Source organism: Nicotiana attenuata, chromosome 7 (assembly GCF_001879085.1).
Source record: "Nicotiana attenuata strain UT chromosome 7, NIATTr2, whole genome shotgun sequence".
In the NCBI taxonomy this organism is placed as follows: Eukaryota; Viridiplantae; Streptophyta; class Magnoliopsida; order Solanales; family Solanaceae; genus Nicotiana; species Nicotiana attenuata.
The window spans coordinates 45,130,738-45,147,353 of NC_031995.1; the positions used below are offsets into that span (position 1 = coordinate 45,130,738).

The 16,616-nt window shown below is 36.8% G+C and overlaps 3 protein-coding genes across 6 annotated transcripts in view; 2 read left to right on the plus strand and 1 right to left on the minus strand.

Annotated features, from left to right (window-relative positions):
• Positions 1-1,303, plus strand: part of LOC109229016 (uncharacterized PE-PGRS family protein PE_PGRS46) — a 4,253-nt gene extending 2,950 nt beyond the window's left edge. For 2 of the 3 annotated variants that reach the window (XM_019394314.1, XM_019394315.1), the window contains exon 3: positions 840-1,303. The gene's annotated coding sequence lies outside the window, so the exon portion shown is untranslated. The remainder of the gene's footprint in view (positions 1-839) is intronic. The other variant, XM_019394316.1, reaches the window with a different exon arrangement.
• Positions 2,444-3,572, plus strand: LOC109229017 (nuclear transcription factor Y subunit B-3-like). Its single transcript, XM_019394317.1, has one exon. It carries the CDS (start codon positions 2,792-2,794, stop codon positions 3,338-3,340), a length of 549 nt encoding a protein of 182 aa, XP_019249862.1. The 5' UTR covers positions 2,444-2,791; the 3' UTR covers positions 3,341-3,572.
• On the minus strand, positions 4,675-16,363 carry LOC109229018 (DNA ligase 1). Of its 2 annotated transcripts, none has more exons than XM_019394318.1 (12): positions 16,216-16,363; positions 15,011-15,796; positions 14,857-14,890; positions 14,457-14,536; positions 8,163-8,222; positions 7,854-7,964; positions 7,495-7,575; positions 7,327-7,407; positions 5,973-6,441; positions 5,742-5,854; positions 5,354-5,384; positions 4,675-5,152 (listed from the first exon to the last, which is right to left on the minus strand). In XM_019394318.1, the coding sequence occupies exons 2-12, from the start codon at positions 15,779-15,781 to the stop codon at positions 4,992-4,994; spliced, it is 1,992 nt and encodes a 663-aa protein (XP_019249863.1). In that variant the 5' UTR covers positions 15,782-15,796; positions 16,216-16,363; the 3' UTR covers positions 4,675-4,991. The 2 variants fall into 2 exon arrangements, with proteins under 2 accessions (XP_019249863.1, XP_019249864.1); XM_019394319.1 differs by having other exon boundaries at positions 16,255-16,360.

Consider the following 16,616-nt stretch of genomic DNA (forward strand, 5'->3'; position numbering starts at 1 on the left):
AAACCTATAACCCCAGGGTCGTGGGTTCGAGTCACCAAAGGAGCAATAGCTCCAACATAGGGGATTAAAGGTGAATCAAAGGGGAGGGGAATAAATAAAAAAATCTATGGGCTAAAACCAGTTTTAAAGATTATATTAACATTATTTAGAATCTAATTTTGCTTCACTACCCCCCAGGGTAGAGGTAAGATTTGCATACACACTGCCCTCCCCAGACCCCACATGTGGATGGGATTAATACTGGGTTGTTGTTGTTGTTGTATTTAGAATCTAATTTCATAGGAAAGTGGATGTTTCTTAGGGAATGTGTTAAGTTGTTCATTCAATTCCATAAGTAAACAGAAATATATATATCTTTTCTAAACCTCTCTGTCTTTCCACCCTTGTTATGTGATAGCTTTCAACCTGATATGTCTAGCTATTGGATTTTGGGAACTTGGAAAATATATTGGCCTTCGGGGCACCCCAGACTTTGTCAAAGTTCATGTCTTGTCTTATTAGTTATTCAGAAAGAACCCTATTAGATTTTACATTTACTCTGTTTTGGGATATTGGGATGCCTAGCGTTGGACTGCCACTCACTCCTTCGCTGTGAAAGGCTATAGTTAGCATTTCTCTCGGATTCTGGTTGACACTAGCTAGTCCAGTCCTAAGTTCGATGGGTTTTTCACTAGGTAGAGATACTAAATAGAAAGTGATGCATTTCCAATTTAAGCTGAAGATCTTTAATGGTTTTAGTAGAATTTGTGTGATTTAGACTTTGAAGTTTGATCTTTATCACATGATACTGCTTGTAGTTTCAGTCATGATTATTTATTTCTCCAAGTTGTTGATTGCAGATGTTGTTCTTTGGTTTCTTGTGATGATAGCCTGGAGGAGATAGAGCAAGCTGTTGGAAGAAGTATGGTATATCTTCAAAATGCCTTGAAGCTGTCTGAGAGAGCATGTTATATTGCATGGCTTTACCTCTTAGTGAAGATTGAATTGCTAATAGAACATTATGTCTCAGTTTTTAGCCTCTTTTTCATGTATGTTTTAGTTGAATGTGACTTGAATAATCCAACATTTGGTGACTTCAGACTTCAATTTTCTGTAAGTCGAGTGACAGATTATCCTAGAAATTTGCTTTTTGATGTAATGTGTTAGGATGTTTTGACACAGGTTGGCGCTGATCGGCACCCTTCTTGCTCGGGCGTTTGTTGTACTAATCATTTTTCTTCTTGTATCATCTTTGTTTTCTTTTTGACCCAGTTTTTTTGTTGGGCATATGATGTTTAGAGCTCATTCTTCTTTTGCAAGTGTACATAGAATGTTCTTTTTATAGGCTTGGTCTTTTTTTTTTAACCCAGCTTTTTTGTTGGCCATATGATGTTTAGAGCTCTTCTTCTGTTACAAGTGTACATAAAAATTTCCTTTTATAGGCTTGTGAAAGTGTATATGAAATACTAGCTATGACATAGTCATGGTTTCAGTCATTTTACGTGATCTCTTTAGTATCTTTTTACTATCTACTTGCGTTTTGCGGTTTCCCATCTGTCTGTTTAAATTGGCAAAACATTGTTTCACATGCGCAGCGGATAAGCACTGTGCTAGGCATTTACTCCCTCCGGTCCACAATAGATAATCAATTTGCCTTTTTATTTCGGTCCAAAATAAGTGTTTATTTATATATCAAGAAAAGATTTAATTTATTTTTTTAAAATTACCCCTACGTACGTATCCCTACAAATCCTTTACTCCTCACAAATAATTGTGTACATTTTGTCTATGCTTTAAATTCTTATATTTCTTCTTCCAATGCCTCTTGGAAATGTTTTTCCAGATAAGTTTTTTGAAAAATGATTTTCTCTTATGATAGATCCTTTTACATTTACACTAATTAAATTCATGCATAAGAGCTCTCAGACTGTCACTGTTTCCCAAAAATATTGCGCTTCCTTTTATCTTCTCCTTATCTTGGTAACTTATTTTTCAACAAATAGTCAGGAGTTCAACTATATTCCTTAACAGCGTAATTTTTTTTCTCATCATCAAATTATTTAAAATGTATTACAAGTAATTATCCATAAGTGATAATACATAGGCTAGTAACCTAAAAAATGAAATAAATATCCTGATATAACTAGTTTTATTACACCCATAATCAGTAGAGGAAGAAATATGACTCGCTATTGAATTGCCAACATATGACAGGTAGGAGCTTGAGTATAATATGTTTATGATTATGATTATTATAACAACGAAAAGAAAAAGGCTAATGATCCACGTAAGCAATGATAATATCTCCATTGTCCATTAAAAATACCCTATCCTAACCGACCATGCCCCACATACGACACAGACGTCTCAGATCTTTCGGCAAAACAAAGACCAATCATATGCTTCCACGTACTCGCACTCATACCGTAATTAACTATTATTTCATCCAACGAACCTCATTATATCCAATCTTATCCTTATCTTCAGAAGTTAGAACTCTGTCCCCTCACTCTCTACTCTGCCTCTCCAAAAATCTTTTCTCCATTTTCTTGTTCTGAAGCTATTGTGTCAGCAGTTCAGAATTCGATCTCAGTTCTCTACGAAGGACACCATTAGAGCTCTTGTTTTTTGTATTTTAGGGGAAAAGAATCCCATTTGATCAAGAATGATAGAAACGGATTAATAAAGTTTGAGTCTTTGACTAAGTTCAACAACATATTTTGCTCTGTTTCCTTTTTGTTCACTTTTACAGATACTTTTTATACTGATCTAGAAGCCTAAGAAAACAACATATATAGCATAAGCAATTCACATGGCAGATTCGGACAATGAATCAGGAGGGCAGAGAGAGAGCGAAAGTTCACTAAGAGAGCAAGACAGGTTCCTTCCAATAGCAAATGTGAGCAGAATCATGAAGAAAGCTCTACCAGCAAACGCGAAAATATCAAAGGACGCTAAAGAGATAGTTCAAGAATGTGTTTCTGAATTCATCAGTTTCATTACTGGGGAAGCATCAGATAAGTGTCAGCGTGAGAAGAGGAAGACCATCAACGGTGATGATTTGTTGTGGGCAATGACAACACTTGGTTTTGAAGAATACATTGAGCCCCTTAAGATTTATCTGCAGAGGTTCAGAGACTTAGAAGGGCAAAAGAGCACCATGGCTGGAATACAAGACAAAGAGAATAGTGGATCAGTGAATATGGGTAGTAGTTATGTTGAGGACTATGGCATGATGATGATGGGTCAGCATCATCAAGGACACGCGTACGGTACCGGAGTATACAATCAGACGGCTCGAAATGATGCAGGGATTGGTAATACAGGGTCTCGATTTCCTGATGTTGGGAGGCCAAGGTAGCACTACAGGCTACAACTATTGAAGCCTATGATCATACTTACTTTTGTTCTACAAATATGTAAATTGGTAAATATGTGTGTACATTTTCCAATTTGGTGTAAACATGGTAGCAGACGGATTATAAATGTCTACATCATAGTTTCTGTCAGTAACTTGATTGTGTAACAAAAGATTTACATTTCTCCTGTGTCAAACCTAAAAGCTCTATCAAACATGTAAATAGGTGAAGTGATCTCCAATGTCCACTTACAATTTAAAGATAAGGAAACAATCCACAATTATCTCAAATGTGTTATTTTTAGTTCACCAAAAGGTTGTATAGCTAACATAACATATTTGTGTCATAACGTGTTAGTAATTTTTTACGTGACATCTGATTTTAAGCAGCAACCAGGGGAGTTGAGAAGTTGATACATCGCATCCAAGCTACAAAACCTCACTTAAGTAGTTTGATATAGGATTAATAGAATTGAATATGTTTTCCATACTGATTATCTAACAAAGTCTTGTTTATGCAATTAAGTTAAAAGGTCGCAAACAATATTCATTCATGTAGAACTCACGGATACATTGGACACAGCCTCTCTATCCTCACAAGGTAGGGGTAAGATCTGCGTACACACTACCCTCCCAGACCCCATGGTGTGGGATAATACTAGGTATGTTGTTATTTTGTAGAACTCACAGATACAAATGAACTGAAAATAAGTCCGTGTGAGTATATTATGACAAAACCATTCGAGCAATAAAGTCCTTGGTTCTTTGTCTTCATTTTAACTGGTGATACAAAGATGAGACTATAAAATGACTGGAAGCTAAAGAACACCAATGACATGGTATTACTGAAAAAAGCAGAGTGCAAAAGAAACGGGGCACTCATCACTAGTTTGGAACTCAACAAATCACAGTGCTATCATCAAACAATAAGACGCAATAGAGTGATGTACTTTCTTGTTTAGTGGGTGTTCCACCAGTAAGTGGTACAACATGGTCTCACTTGACAGGCCTTCCGTTCTGAAGTTTAAATCTTAATTATTCTCTACGTGGGATGATTCCTTTGCCACCTCACTTTAAACATTTTCAATTCCTAAATCCAAACGCCCAGGCATGGGCAAACATCACCATCCAATTGGCCACTAGCCAATAGCTGATCTACTAACATAGATTGTTCAAACACTAGTTAGGCCTTAGGCAAGATATAGCAAGTTTCTAAAAGATTCCAGGCTTCCTTGATAGGAGCACAATTTAACAGGCAGAGAAACAAGTCATTAAGCAACCAAAAAGAAAAGGGAAAATTACTCACCATAAAAAATGGAAATGAAAACAGCCCCAAGTAGACCCAAATGCATGTTGATTCTAACAATTTATACTTGTAGATTTATAGTACATGATCAGGACGGCCGATTAAGTTAACAGAAAAATTAAAATTAAAACTACAAATGTGTTTATACAAGCAGTAATCTGGCACTAGGCTTAGGTGCTTATAGCTCTACAATATCCTACTCAAAGAGTTAATTGAAAAAACGAGACATTAAGAATAGATTACAGCTGGTTGAACTCATAAGGCACAAATTCACGAGGAAGAGAAAGGTTGGATATTGATACCGACAGTGTAGGGTACCTTTCCAGTGATTGCATTCTACCCATGTTTTCAGGCCTTCACACCTTTGCCAGAAGGCTTTTTTACATCCTTCTCAGCATCGCCTTCCTCTTCCTCGTCATCTTCCTCATCAGCTAGTTTAGTCAGCTCGTCTTGGATCATAATCTTTATAGATGATTTTCTGGGTGTGAGATCTGTATCAAACCTCTTGGCTGCAGAAAAAAAAATTGTCATGCATTGGTTAGAAACAAGGTGATTGCTCTTTTGGCATCCTAATATCTTGCTACTATGACCTCATGGAGTATCATGTTTCTCAAAGTATAACTTAACTACCAGACAATAATCAACAAAACCTAGCGTCTTTTTTATCTTTGTTTACCCAAAAAACTGCCAAAAGAGAAATACACACTTACCAAGTTGCTTCAGAATGTCAGTGAAGGTGGCCTGCAAGCACAAACAAAAGCGCTGTTAGCAATTCAGGAAATGCAAAATTTGGAATGTAAAGTACCACTCTGGAAATATTATCACTCAAAATATGCAATGGCCTAAGAGCTTCACTGAGGAATGGGCGGATGAAGAGCATTATGCAAGCTTCTAATTAAGTAAATACTTTCCGGGAAAAAGAATGATCTTTCCCTTGTGTTCCATTACAGGCCAAGAGTAACCATGAATAACTTCTGCATCATTGCAAAAGGGCTACAGAGAAGAATATATGTCCAAATGACCATGAACCCGCAGAAAGTACTACAACATTTATTGTCACAGCAGGAACACACAATCTAGTTACGGTTCAATGCTCACCGTGTTGAAGTCAACTTCTTTAAGAATTTCACAAATTGCATTTCTGAGTTCATCATCACTTGGTCTCAATTTATCTTCTTTGCTCTTGTCTTTTCCCTTTACAATCTTTTTCCCTGCACAAATAGAAAAGCTCGCAAAGCAGAAAAGCACGTTAAAAAATACCTTTGATAATCATCATGACAAAACCAACCATCCTTGAACACCTCATAACAGTCCATAAAAGATTCTCACCAGTATTTTCCTTGGAAATAGACTTCTTTGGTATTGAAGATTTTTCTTTAACTACTTCAGCTTTTTTCTTCTTTGCAGACACCACTTTAGGACTTGCATCAGTACTAGCATTGTGCTTTGAGCTCTTTGGTGATTTTGAAGGGGTCTTTTTGGGAGCAGGACTAGGCAGTTTAGCGACTGCAGGTTTCTTGGTCTTAGCTTTCCCGGCAGGTTCTTTCTTTGTTGAAGATTTATTTGAACTTTGCTTATGCTTTTGTCTGTCCTCCTCGGACTCATTTTCAGATTCACTCTCCTTCTCACTTTCAGCTTGCTCTGACATCTCATCATCAGATTTCTCAGGAACACCATTAGCCTTTTCCTCTTCAGATTCCTCCTCGTGGTCATCTTCTTGCTCAGATTCATCTTCTGACTCATGCACAGTCTTCTTCTTCTCAGCCTTTTGAGATGCAGTTTCAGTTTTCTTTCCACTCTGTAAATAAAGTATATGTAGCATCAATCCAGACAGCAAAATTTTAGCTAATTGTTTGATAACTTTCTCTCTTCTTTTTTAATTCGGAAAAAAGATCCTCTATACAAATCGGTGTTTCTGAAAGCGAAAAACGCAAAAAAAGGTGAATGGGTCCATGGGGCTTGAGGCGAAAAGCCAGAAGTGAAGCACAAAATTTATGAAGTTAAAAATACCACATTTACGAATATAGTACTATAATTATCAAATTGCATTTTAGAAAAGAAAAAAGACTAATTTCAGCATTCAACAATCCTACTCCTCAAAGTTGAGATTCAAATAACAGACTGTTTAGGTTTGGGATCATTTAGAGCGCATCATTCGAAGCACACACTTCTCTGAAGTGCATGGCTTCACTTGAGAAGCAATAACTCATCGCTTTGCATCGCTTTAAGCAACAAAGCGATGGCTTTAACTGATTCCAATCAGATTATAACTCTGGAAAATCCCCAGAAAAAGTCACTTTAAAACACCAGGAAAACTTTGCAAACAATTTGGCAACTACTACACTGTTAAGTCATATGGCATATAAAACCTCTTAGATCATAGGATGTGGATGCAAAAACTCAAGTTGAGAATAAAAGGTGAGAACAAGTAAAACTAAAACCAAATATTTTTTTTGATAATGAACTATTTATTAACACTAAAATATCTCCAGATCTGATTCAAGCAGCTCTTTAAAGAGCCAATGGAAAATTTTCTGAGGCAGAAACGGAAATATAGAAATTGCGTCATGAAACCAAATAATAAAGTCCACAGATACAAGTTGCCAGTTGCAAGCAAAAAGTTATCTCTTAGTTGGTCTTGCACTACTAAATCTCAATTAATGTTAATAAGAAAGAGAAATACCTTGGTTGAACCTTTCGAGCTAACAGATGTCGAGGAAGGACTTTTTTTGCTCTCTCTTTTACGCTTTTTTCCTTTACTTGACTGTTCATTTGACCAGAGAAGTGTCAGCACACTATAAACAAACAGAACAAGTCACATATGCTTTTACAACAACCAGAAGTCACCAACCTGTTCCTTCTCAGCAAGTAACTCAGAAGTCATAGCATGAGGAGCTTCCAAAAAGTCCAACAACTTTGTCACTATGTCTTCCTGATGCATATAAAACTCCTAATTAGTTAAAACACTTGCGAGAAAGACTACAAGATGCAATCTTCATATTATGAAATAGGCGAGTCGATTTTCAAAAGCAAATTATCAACTACCTATTTGGCCTTCACTCAGTAAGATAATTTTTTCCCGTTTTGATATGTAATTCACTGGTAAGGCAAATTGCATGTGACGAATTAAACTATCTATGTGAAATAAAAAGGTCTAACATGCAGCTACAAAATGGCAGTTCCAAAAAACACACTTCGACACGAACTCACCTTTCTTGATGTAGCTTTGGAAACAGGTATATCTAGTACATCACAGAATTCCAACAGCTTCTCTTTTACATACTTGTCAAGCTTTTCTTTTACTTTCATCTTTTGCTTTTCCTGCAATATACAATGATCTAACGTTTAGCATTTTTAAAAGCATAATGATAAGATAATGACTGAGATACATAAACAATCAGTATGAGCAAGCAAAGAGAGGTTTATGCAAGTTTCCCAGACCACCATCCCAGGGATGGAGAGGCAATGGGATAGTCATTTACTCATATAGGCCTCACTTTGAAACATGGATGTCAATACCTCATTTTCATGCCACACAAAGCCAGAAAATCGTGAAATATTGCTCTTGATCTGAGCTGCCTGCAAAGGACAAGAACTATAAGCAAAACGAATAAAATGTTGAAACTAGCAAAGACAAGATCATAATTGAATAGCACTCTAGCGGATGTGAGCTGGCTGACTAGTTCCATAAGTAGGGATCTAGTAACATGCAGATAGTCCTAATCAAGTTATCAGTAGAAGAATCACGCTAAGTGCTTCAAATCATCATCATTGCCAGACAAAAAAAGGGGGAAATTCACGAGTATAAGAAAATGGTAGAGCAATCCCCCAAACTTTAGAATCCAATGTAGACAAGCATACTCTGGTAATAATTACTCACAGATCTTTTTTCAAACAAGGAATATATCTCTTCTTGAGAATAAAGCTTTAACTGCATGCTGGCAAGAAAAAAAAAAGTACCTTATATTGTTATCTAAATAGAAGAAATCAAGTGGCACTTACGTGGCATGATGTGACTCCTTAGAAACTAGGAAAAAAATGAACAAACCATTTCTTTTCTAAGAAATACAAACTTGTTCACAGACTAAGCTGCAAATGATCTCAAAATTCCTTGCACCACTTCACTTTTCACATTGCTTCTAAGTTGCGAAAAAAGTAGACTAACAATGATGATCAGACGAAATCCAAAATGCATAATAAAGTACAACAAGATTTGTTCTTACGTAAAATGGTGTAAGTGATTTCTTCAAGATAAATGGTGAAATAATTGTAACTTCTTCTCAGTGATTATATATGCATATTCTATCTTCCTTTCAAGGGTAAAATATAGGAGAAGAAGAACAATGACTTTTTTTCAGAACAATTAACATCAAGTAAAACCAATCCATTTAGACTATCACATGATATAAGTGAATCACAAAAGAGCAGACTTCAAAGTTCCCTACAGGAATTATACTTCCTACTTTTAGAAGGATATAGCCTCATCATTTTTATATGATAGTGGTGTCCGGGCCAACTTGCTCACGCCTTGACTAATTACACCGGGTACGTGCTATCTCACACCAACATATATAGAATTACTCTATCCACCAAGGCTTAGACAAAAGGAAAGAAATAGCCTAGTGTTTTTTGCTTCCACAGAAATTTGAACTGAGATCTCATGGTTCTCCCCCTTTGGATGAGATATAGCATCATCATTAACATGAGAAACTCAAGTTTTGCACTGCACTCAACGTCAAAACGACATACCACAGTTCCAACAAAATGTAAAGCTTCTTTTAAGTTTTTCTTATCCAGTAAGTAAAATGTCACAGACAAGATTATATCTAAGTAGGCGTTTGGACATAAGAATTATAAAATTCCAAAAAAATGGTGAAAAAAATTTCAAGTGAAAATAGTATTTGAAATTTGGAGTTGTGTCTGGACATAAATTTAAGTTTGGGTTGTTTTTGAGGTTTTGTGAGTGATTTGAGTGAATTTTGAAAAACATCTTTTTGGAGTTTTTCAAATTTTCGGAAATTTCCAAAATGCATCTTCAAGTGAAAATTGAAAATTTTATGAACGAACGTTGATTTCGAAAAAATGTGTATTTTTTTTGAAAAAAAGGAAAAAAAATTATGTCCAAACGAGCTCTAAGTTGCTCACACTTTTCACTTTCGGTACCCACCCGTGTCGACATGACATCAACACTAGTGTAGGTGTGGAATCCATATTGCATCTGGTCAATCGATTTGGGTACTTTGACCAACTAAAAGCTACAAGGAAATTCTAGAGTTGATGCGCTTTGATTTTTTAAATCAAAACAAAAATTAGGGTAGATTTGACACGGATATGCCGCTATTGGCGAAGGCCTTGAGTGATTCTACAGTTCTTGCTCCTTTTTCATTTTTTTGAGTCAGAGAACCAGAGAGCTTCAAAAAAGGGCTTGGGGAAGAAGACCAATCGATGATGGGAATTGGGGTAAGTGCACGAGTAATAAAATGGATTTAGCGAAAGCTTGACATGTTTACCAAGTCTTCAAGAGTTCTATTTCTATAGATTTATCCAAAATTATAAAAATTAATTTAATGTAGATGAAAGATAGTTGTGCAAAAGTTACTTCTTATAGTACTGATATGGCCCATAATTTAGGTATATTTTTATAACTCTATTTTCGATATTTGAATTATTTTTAGCCTCACATGTACCCATACATGTCTTTGTACCCCCTAATCTTAATATTTAGATCAGGAAGAATGCAACTTCTAGGTTCACACCCGTATCGGACACCCGCATAAGTACGAGCAACTTAGGTTTCATAAGACCAATAAAGATTCACTGTCACAGATGTTGGTTGATAGATATTTTTTTACACTATCTACTCACAAGGAATATTCATGTAACGATCCAATTCGTTGTTTTGAGTTTTAGTACCCTATTGCTTCTTTAGAAACTTCTAGCAGGTTTGTATGATGTTTTGGAACTTGCATGTATGGGTGGTTAGATCTCGAGGGGCCCAATCAGGAAAAAAACTGCACCAATAGCGAGCAAGCCACCACTCCTGGTGCCAAGAGCGTTTGGAAATGCAGAGGGTGCTTGCCCTTATGCCTGTGTAGTTTTTGTTCTTTTGTATAAATAGCTTTGCTTCATATTTTGGTCCATTCACCAATTTTGGATCTTAGAAGCTCAAATTTGAGGGGTTTTGAGCTAGATCTACATCTACAACATTGAAGTAAGTGATACTAAGTTAAATATATGATTATATCATGAATATTTCATAATTTTGTCTTTAAAACATGATCTTAAGGTGAAATGAAGTGAAATTTTGAAGAAAGTGTAGAATAACATAAATAATGAATTAAATGCCTAAATGAACTTAGAATGAAAATCTAAGATTAGATTTGGACTCATTAGGTTATGGGTCAAGGGGATTGACTTTGGTTTCAAGTTTGACCGTGCAGGCTTGAGTTTGATTGTAAGTTTGGTGTTTGACCTAACCTTAGATTTTGATTGATTTAATGAGCCCAATAGCTTTGGTTGGCATCCTTGAACACTCTTCTAACTAGATTGAGGACATTCAGTGGATTTGGACCGAGGCAGAGGTGTTCTTCAGGAGTAGAGACTTGCTTGGATCGAGATAAGTTAAAACTTTGACCTTAATGAGGAAATTTTTCCCAAATTGTCTTATTTGTTATGTGCTAAGCGTTTGGGATAATGTATATACAAGTTAACAAGCGTATATGTGATGCCATGTATTTCCATGATTGGGTAAATGATAAGATCCATGTGCTTTACTTGTTGTATGACTACTTGAGCATTTTATTCATGCAAGTATAATGTTATAGGCACCATTCATATACTAGTTTAACATTATAGACTTCATATACTTTTTTAACATGATTGAAGTGTTTAGTCCAACACAATTTATATATGCACCTTGTTAGTGTGTATTGTTCTCATTATCCATTTGAGACTGCTTATGGGAGTCGTCAAGCAATTAGGATGTGTGGATTCACGTTCATGTTGAGGTATCAGTTATGACATGTGACTCCATGTTCCTGTAGGGTGTAAAGGACTTGCATTACTGTTGCGTGTGAATATGGACCCTCATAAGTTGTCCAACCATGTTTCTTCTTTGGGGGCGCATGATATTGGTTGAGGTGAGCATAAAGGTAGAAGCTTTATTCTATTTTACCGGTCCTTTGCAACTGATAATGCATTCTTGTATGGTAAATTTGTGCATATCACATTTTTTTTTATTTGCACCGAGTGTCCGAGTCTCTAAGAGCCCCGACTAATCCCGGGGGTGCACAGGCCCTCGGCAAGGAGTTTCTCGCAAGTGCACCACGGTTAATTCAGGTTTTACCCAGTCCGATGACCCTCAGAAATTGTTTGCACCCAATGGGTTTCAAACTTGAGACTGTGAAAGGGAGCAAACCCCAAGGCTCGAACTTGAGACCTTGAAAGGGAGCAAACCCCATATCACATATATATGTGATTAGATGCATTCTACATATGTATTGGACTTGCTAGAGTGAAAGCATGCCTCATAATGTCTGCTTGACTGAGCATATCCTATTATGATGTTTTTCTACTTTCTTTTTTAGGATTGTTATGTATATGAACTGCGCAAGTGTATGAAAGTAAGTATCTTTGAAAATAACCCTAGCCACCACTTTGTTGGAGACAGTCAATGACACTTACTGAGTACGTGTTGTTTCACTCAAATTACACTTCTACACATTTTTATGTTGATATTGACCATGTCATCAACGCGACCGAAGAGGAAGCTTAGGAGTTGACTTGGAGATTCAAGCTAGAGCTACTCTTGTAGTGCCTAGGAGTCACCTCTTCTATTATATCCTTTATCTACTGTTTTTGATTCAGACAATTGTATTTTGTTACTCTCAACTACTCATGACTAGTACCACCAATTCCTAGGATTAGATGTTGGTTTGTTCCGCATTGTTTGATGTTTCATAACTATAATTTGTTATTATTATCTTTGTTTTGGACTTATTATTGTCCTTTGGTATTTGCTTAATATTGTTAGCGCTTGTGGGTTCGCCTAACGTGTTGGATTATGTGCCATCACGACTAAGGTAGAATTTAGATCATGACAAAGTGGTGTCAAAGCAAGGTCACAGGTCTTGTGAGTCATTCGCAATATCTAGTATGTTGATCGGTACTAAGACGTTTGAATTTATCTCTGAGAGGCTACAAAGCATTTAAGAAACTTCTCTTTCTTTCCCTTGTCGTACAATTTTGTTTCAACTTAAAGTTTGAATCATTTCCGTTTTATTCTACCACAGATGGTGAGGATACGTTCATAGGTAGCTAGTAAGCAGGAGCAAATGCCCGAGGTTGAAGTTGCTATGAAGTTAAAGGCAAGGGTAAAAAGGACGGGAGCTCAAGCCAGGCTCACATAGTTGCATCTGCTCGAACTGGAGTGCCCACAGTTGCTTGTGGTCGTGCTAGAAATGCTTCACTTGATCCACGCTTCACTTGATCCACCTACAGCTCTTGAGGTTGAGGAGGTTCCAATTCAAGTTGTTTGGCTGAGTCCAGCACAAGTTCTGAAGGATAATTGCTACCCATGTGCTTGGAGACTTCGACACATATTATGGGTTTCTTTAAGAGCATAGATCAAGCAAGGGTGATTCCTATAGCCCAAGCTACTTCTCAAGCCTGAACCCTGAACTATGAACCCTAAACCCGGGGAGAGCAGAAACCCAGCAACTCGCACTCGATAGCAGCAACATGCTCGTATATTTCAAACTCTAAGAGTATAGTCTATTGGGGTACCACAACACATTGTTGCCCCAAAGCTCGTTGCAACATAGCCAGTGATAAGAATTGTTATGTCGGTTAAGGAGCAAAAGAGGATGGACAGGTTCCAAAAGTTGTCTCCCCGCTATTTTGACGATGATCCGACAGCTAATGCCTAGGACTCCTAACACATATGTTATGAGATTGTACATACTTTGGGCACTATTAAGTCCAACACAGTTGACTTCACTACCTTCTAGTTTAAAGGACCAGCCAAGAGGTGATGGAAGACATATAAGCGAGTAGACCAGCAATGTTACTACCTCTCACTTGGGGATAGTTTTCACATCTCTTTCTAGAGAAGTTTATCTCACTCGCCTAGAGAGATGATTTGCATGCACAGTTTGAGCACTGCGTTAGGATGGCATAATTGCCACCCAGTACTAAATGAGATCTTTAAAGTTGTCTCGCCGTGCAACTTTCTTGATTCCTACCGAGACATAGAAGGTTCTTCGAGGCCTTAATTATGGTAATGGTATGGCACAAGAGATCGAGACGGGGACTACTTTTAGTAGGTTATGGAGATAGCTAGGAGGTTGGAGCATATCCGCCAACAGGAGAGAGGTGCTTAAACCCAAGAAGCCTCTACTTTTAGTCACTCGTACGATTTTGTTTCTTTTACAAATAGCAAAGCTACAATAATAGATATTAGTGTATAGCAAGGTTTAGTGTTAGGAACAAGTTTAATAATTGCATAGATTTAGGAGAAAAAATGGGAAGTTAGAAAGATGAAATTGGTAAAATAGCTCATGTTTAACATATTTGAAAAATAGAGTAATCAAAATATACGCTGAAAAACTTATAAGGCTTTCTTTAATGTACTCATAAGATAAAAGTTAAATAGAACTAGTAAAGGTACATATATAACTAGTTCTTCACTAGGAAGACCAAGGGTAAGAAAAAAACTAAATGCAAAAAAAAAACTAAATGCAAGACCAAGGGTAAGAGAAACAATACAATTCAGAGACAAATCTTACAAAGAAAGGAACTAAGTCAGGACGTTACCTTTCCACGCCTTCCAAAGAGAATTGTGTGAAGCAATTTGAATGTTTCTTCAGTCTTCCTTTTGGATAATTTGTATGCAACTGAAGTTAAAATAAAAAAAATAAAGTAAAGATGTTGAGTCGCTGACAATGTTAATTTGCAGCTATGTGAAATCCAGTGAGGTCAGGGACCAAACTAAGATTTTACAATAGACATATCACACTAGAATTAAAAGATAATATCATTGACCATTATCAAAGTTTACTACATATAAGGTTTTTCTCACAGACCATCTACATGTGAAAATCCCAAGAAATAGATTAGGATAATCTGGGCACAAAGAAAAGAAAGCAAGCCTGAAATAACATCAAGTAACTTGTTCAGAGCCAATTAAAACCCAGGGAATTAGCAAGCAAAATACCATTAGGAATATCTTTCAGTGCAGTCCCACGACCCTGCAGATCACAGAAAACATGAATTCATCTCACAACCAACAATAAACGTGCAGCATGAGCCTAAAATCTGGATAAGCAAAAAAGGAAGACACAATAAATGTCATTAACAGTATAACATACCTTTTCAATACGGAATTCCTTGTTGGATTCTCTGTCAATAGATGCAACAAGCCTTTCAACAGATTTGCGTTCACGTACAGGACGGTCAATTGTTGAGGGTGCAGGAGTTTTTGGCTCTATTTCCTTCTCCTTCTTCTTTACAACCTCTCGTTTCCTTTTCTTGTCTTTCTCCCCCTTCGACTTAACACTCTTTTTAGACCCTTCTTCATCCTTACACTCTTCATTGCTTTCTTTATCCTTTTTCTCTCCACCTACCTCCTTCTTTTCAACCTCCTCATCATCCTTATTATCTGGCTCTTCAGCCGTATCTTCTTCCATCGTGTCGCTCTTGGGTTCCTGCTTCTCTTCCTCCACTTCAATTTCCTGGTCAGCTTTCTCTTCTTCAATTTTACTGCTTTTGTTCACCTCTTCCTCCACTTCAATTTCCTGGTCAGCTTTCTCATCTTCTTCAGCTTTGTTGCTTTTGTTCACCTCTTCCTCTTCTTCTTTTATTTTTTCTGCCTCTTTTTCTTCTTTTCTTTCTTCTGCCTCTTTTTCTTCTTTGCTTTCTTTCACCTCTTCTTCAACGTTGGTTTCTTTTGCCTCTTTTCTGTCTATATCCATCTTTTCAGCATCGTCTTTATCAGTCTCTTTGCTCTCTGCTTGCACTTCCTTGCTTCCATCCTTTTCCACATTCGAGTCCTTGGTAATAGCGTCACCCTTATCTTCCACTGCCACATTTCCATTAGCAGGCGCCTCCGCTACCTCAGTAACTGTCTCCTCTTCTCCCATAACTAAAATTCAACTCTATAATTCGAAAAAATTAAAACTTTTAGCAAGTAGCAGGAACAAAACTGCATACGAAAATGCAAAATTGTAAAAGGCAAAACATATAAGCAATGTTTTTGCAGCAATTGGCAGTATTTTTGTCGTAATTTGCAGCAATTGGCATAACTAGTGCAGCTTAATATTAAGCTAGAAAACACAAAGCAACATTGTCTAGGATTAAGTGCAAATTATATCATCGAAGTCTTTAGCACACTGAAGCGAAAAAGTAAAAGAAAAAAGAATAAAGATCCAATTTTTTTATGAAATCTGCGAAACCCTAAGCTGCAAAAACTAAATCTCTTAACACAAATAAAACACAGCGAGGTACAAATACAGAACAAAAGCATGATTTTTTGTGAAATATGCATAAAATTGATGTACAATTAAAGAGTACTTACAGAGATTTGCGAGCTCTAATTGGGGATTTTAGTGCTCACCTCACCGAGTTACACTCTCATTAACTGAGTTTCTCTTCTTTTTCTCTCTCTTCGTTTCAACGCTTTCACACACACACACACAGTAGGGAGCACTTTTTGTGTTTTGTGTACTAAAATGCGTTGCGGACTCCAATTCCGGATTTAAAACCGGTTAAATGCCATGTCGGATAAGTGTGACAGAGCCACTGTTCTATCGCTGGACTTTTAATTGAACGGTGTATGATCGGTTTGCAGATGGCATCTTGTGGTGAACGGTGGAGATTGCATATTCGTTTTGGACCTGCAAATGTCTTTTTACGCTACATTGGTTTAATTATCGTTGACTACCAAACTACCTTCCATCTTTTCCTCTTTCTTTTTTT

Coding starts and splice junctions, on each gene's coding strand:
- LOC109229018 (XM_019394318.1), bottom strand. CDS start 15,781: ATGGGAGAAGAGGAGACAGTTACTGAGGTAGCGGAGGCGCCTGCTAAT. Junction 14,891..15,010: donor AGGAATTCCGTATTGAAAAG/GTATGTTATACT, acceptor TGTGATCTGCAG/GGTCGTGGGACTGCACTGAA. Junction 8,223..14,456: donor TCTTTGGAAGGCGTGGAAAG/GTAACGTCCTGA, acceptor TGTCCTTTGCAG/GCAGCTCAGATCAAGAGCAA.
- LOC109229017 (XM_019394317.1), top strand. CDS start 2,792: ATGGCAGATTCGGACAATGAATCAGGAGGGCAGAGAGAGAGCGAAAGT.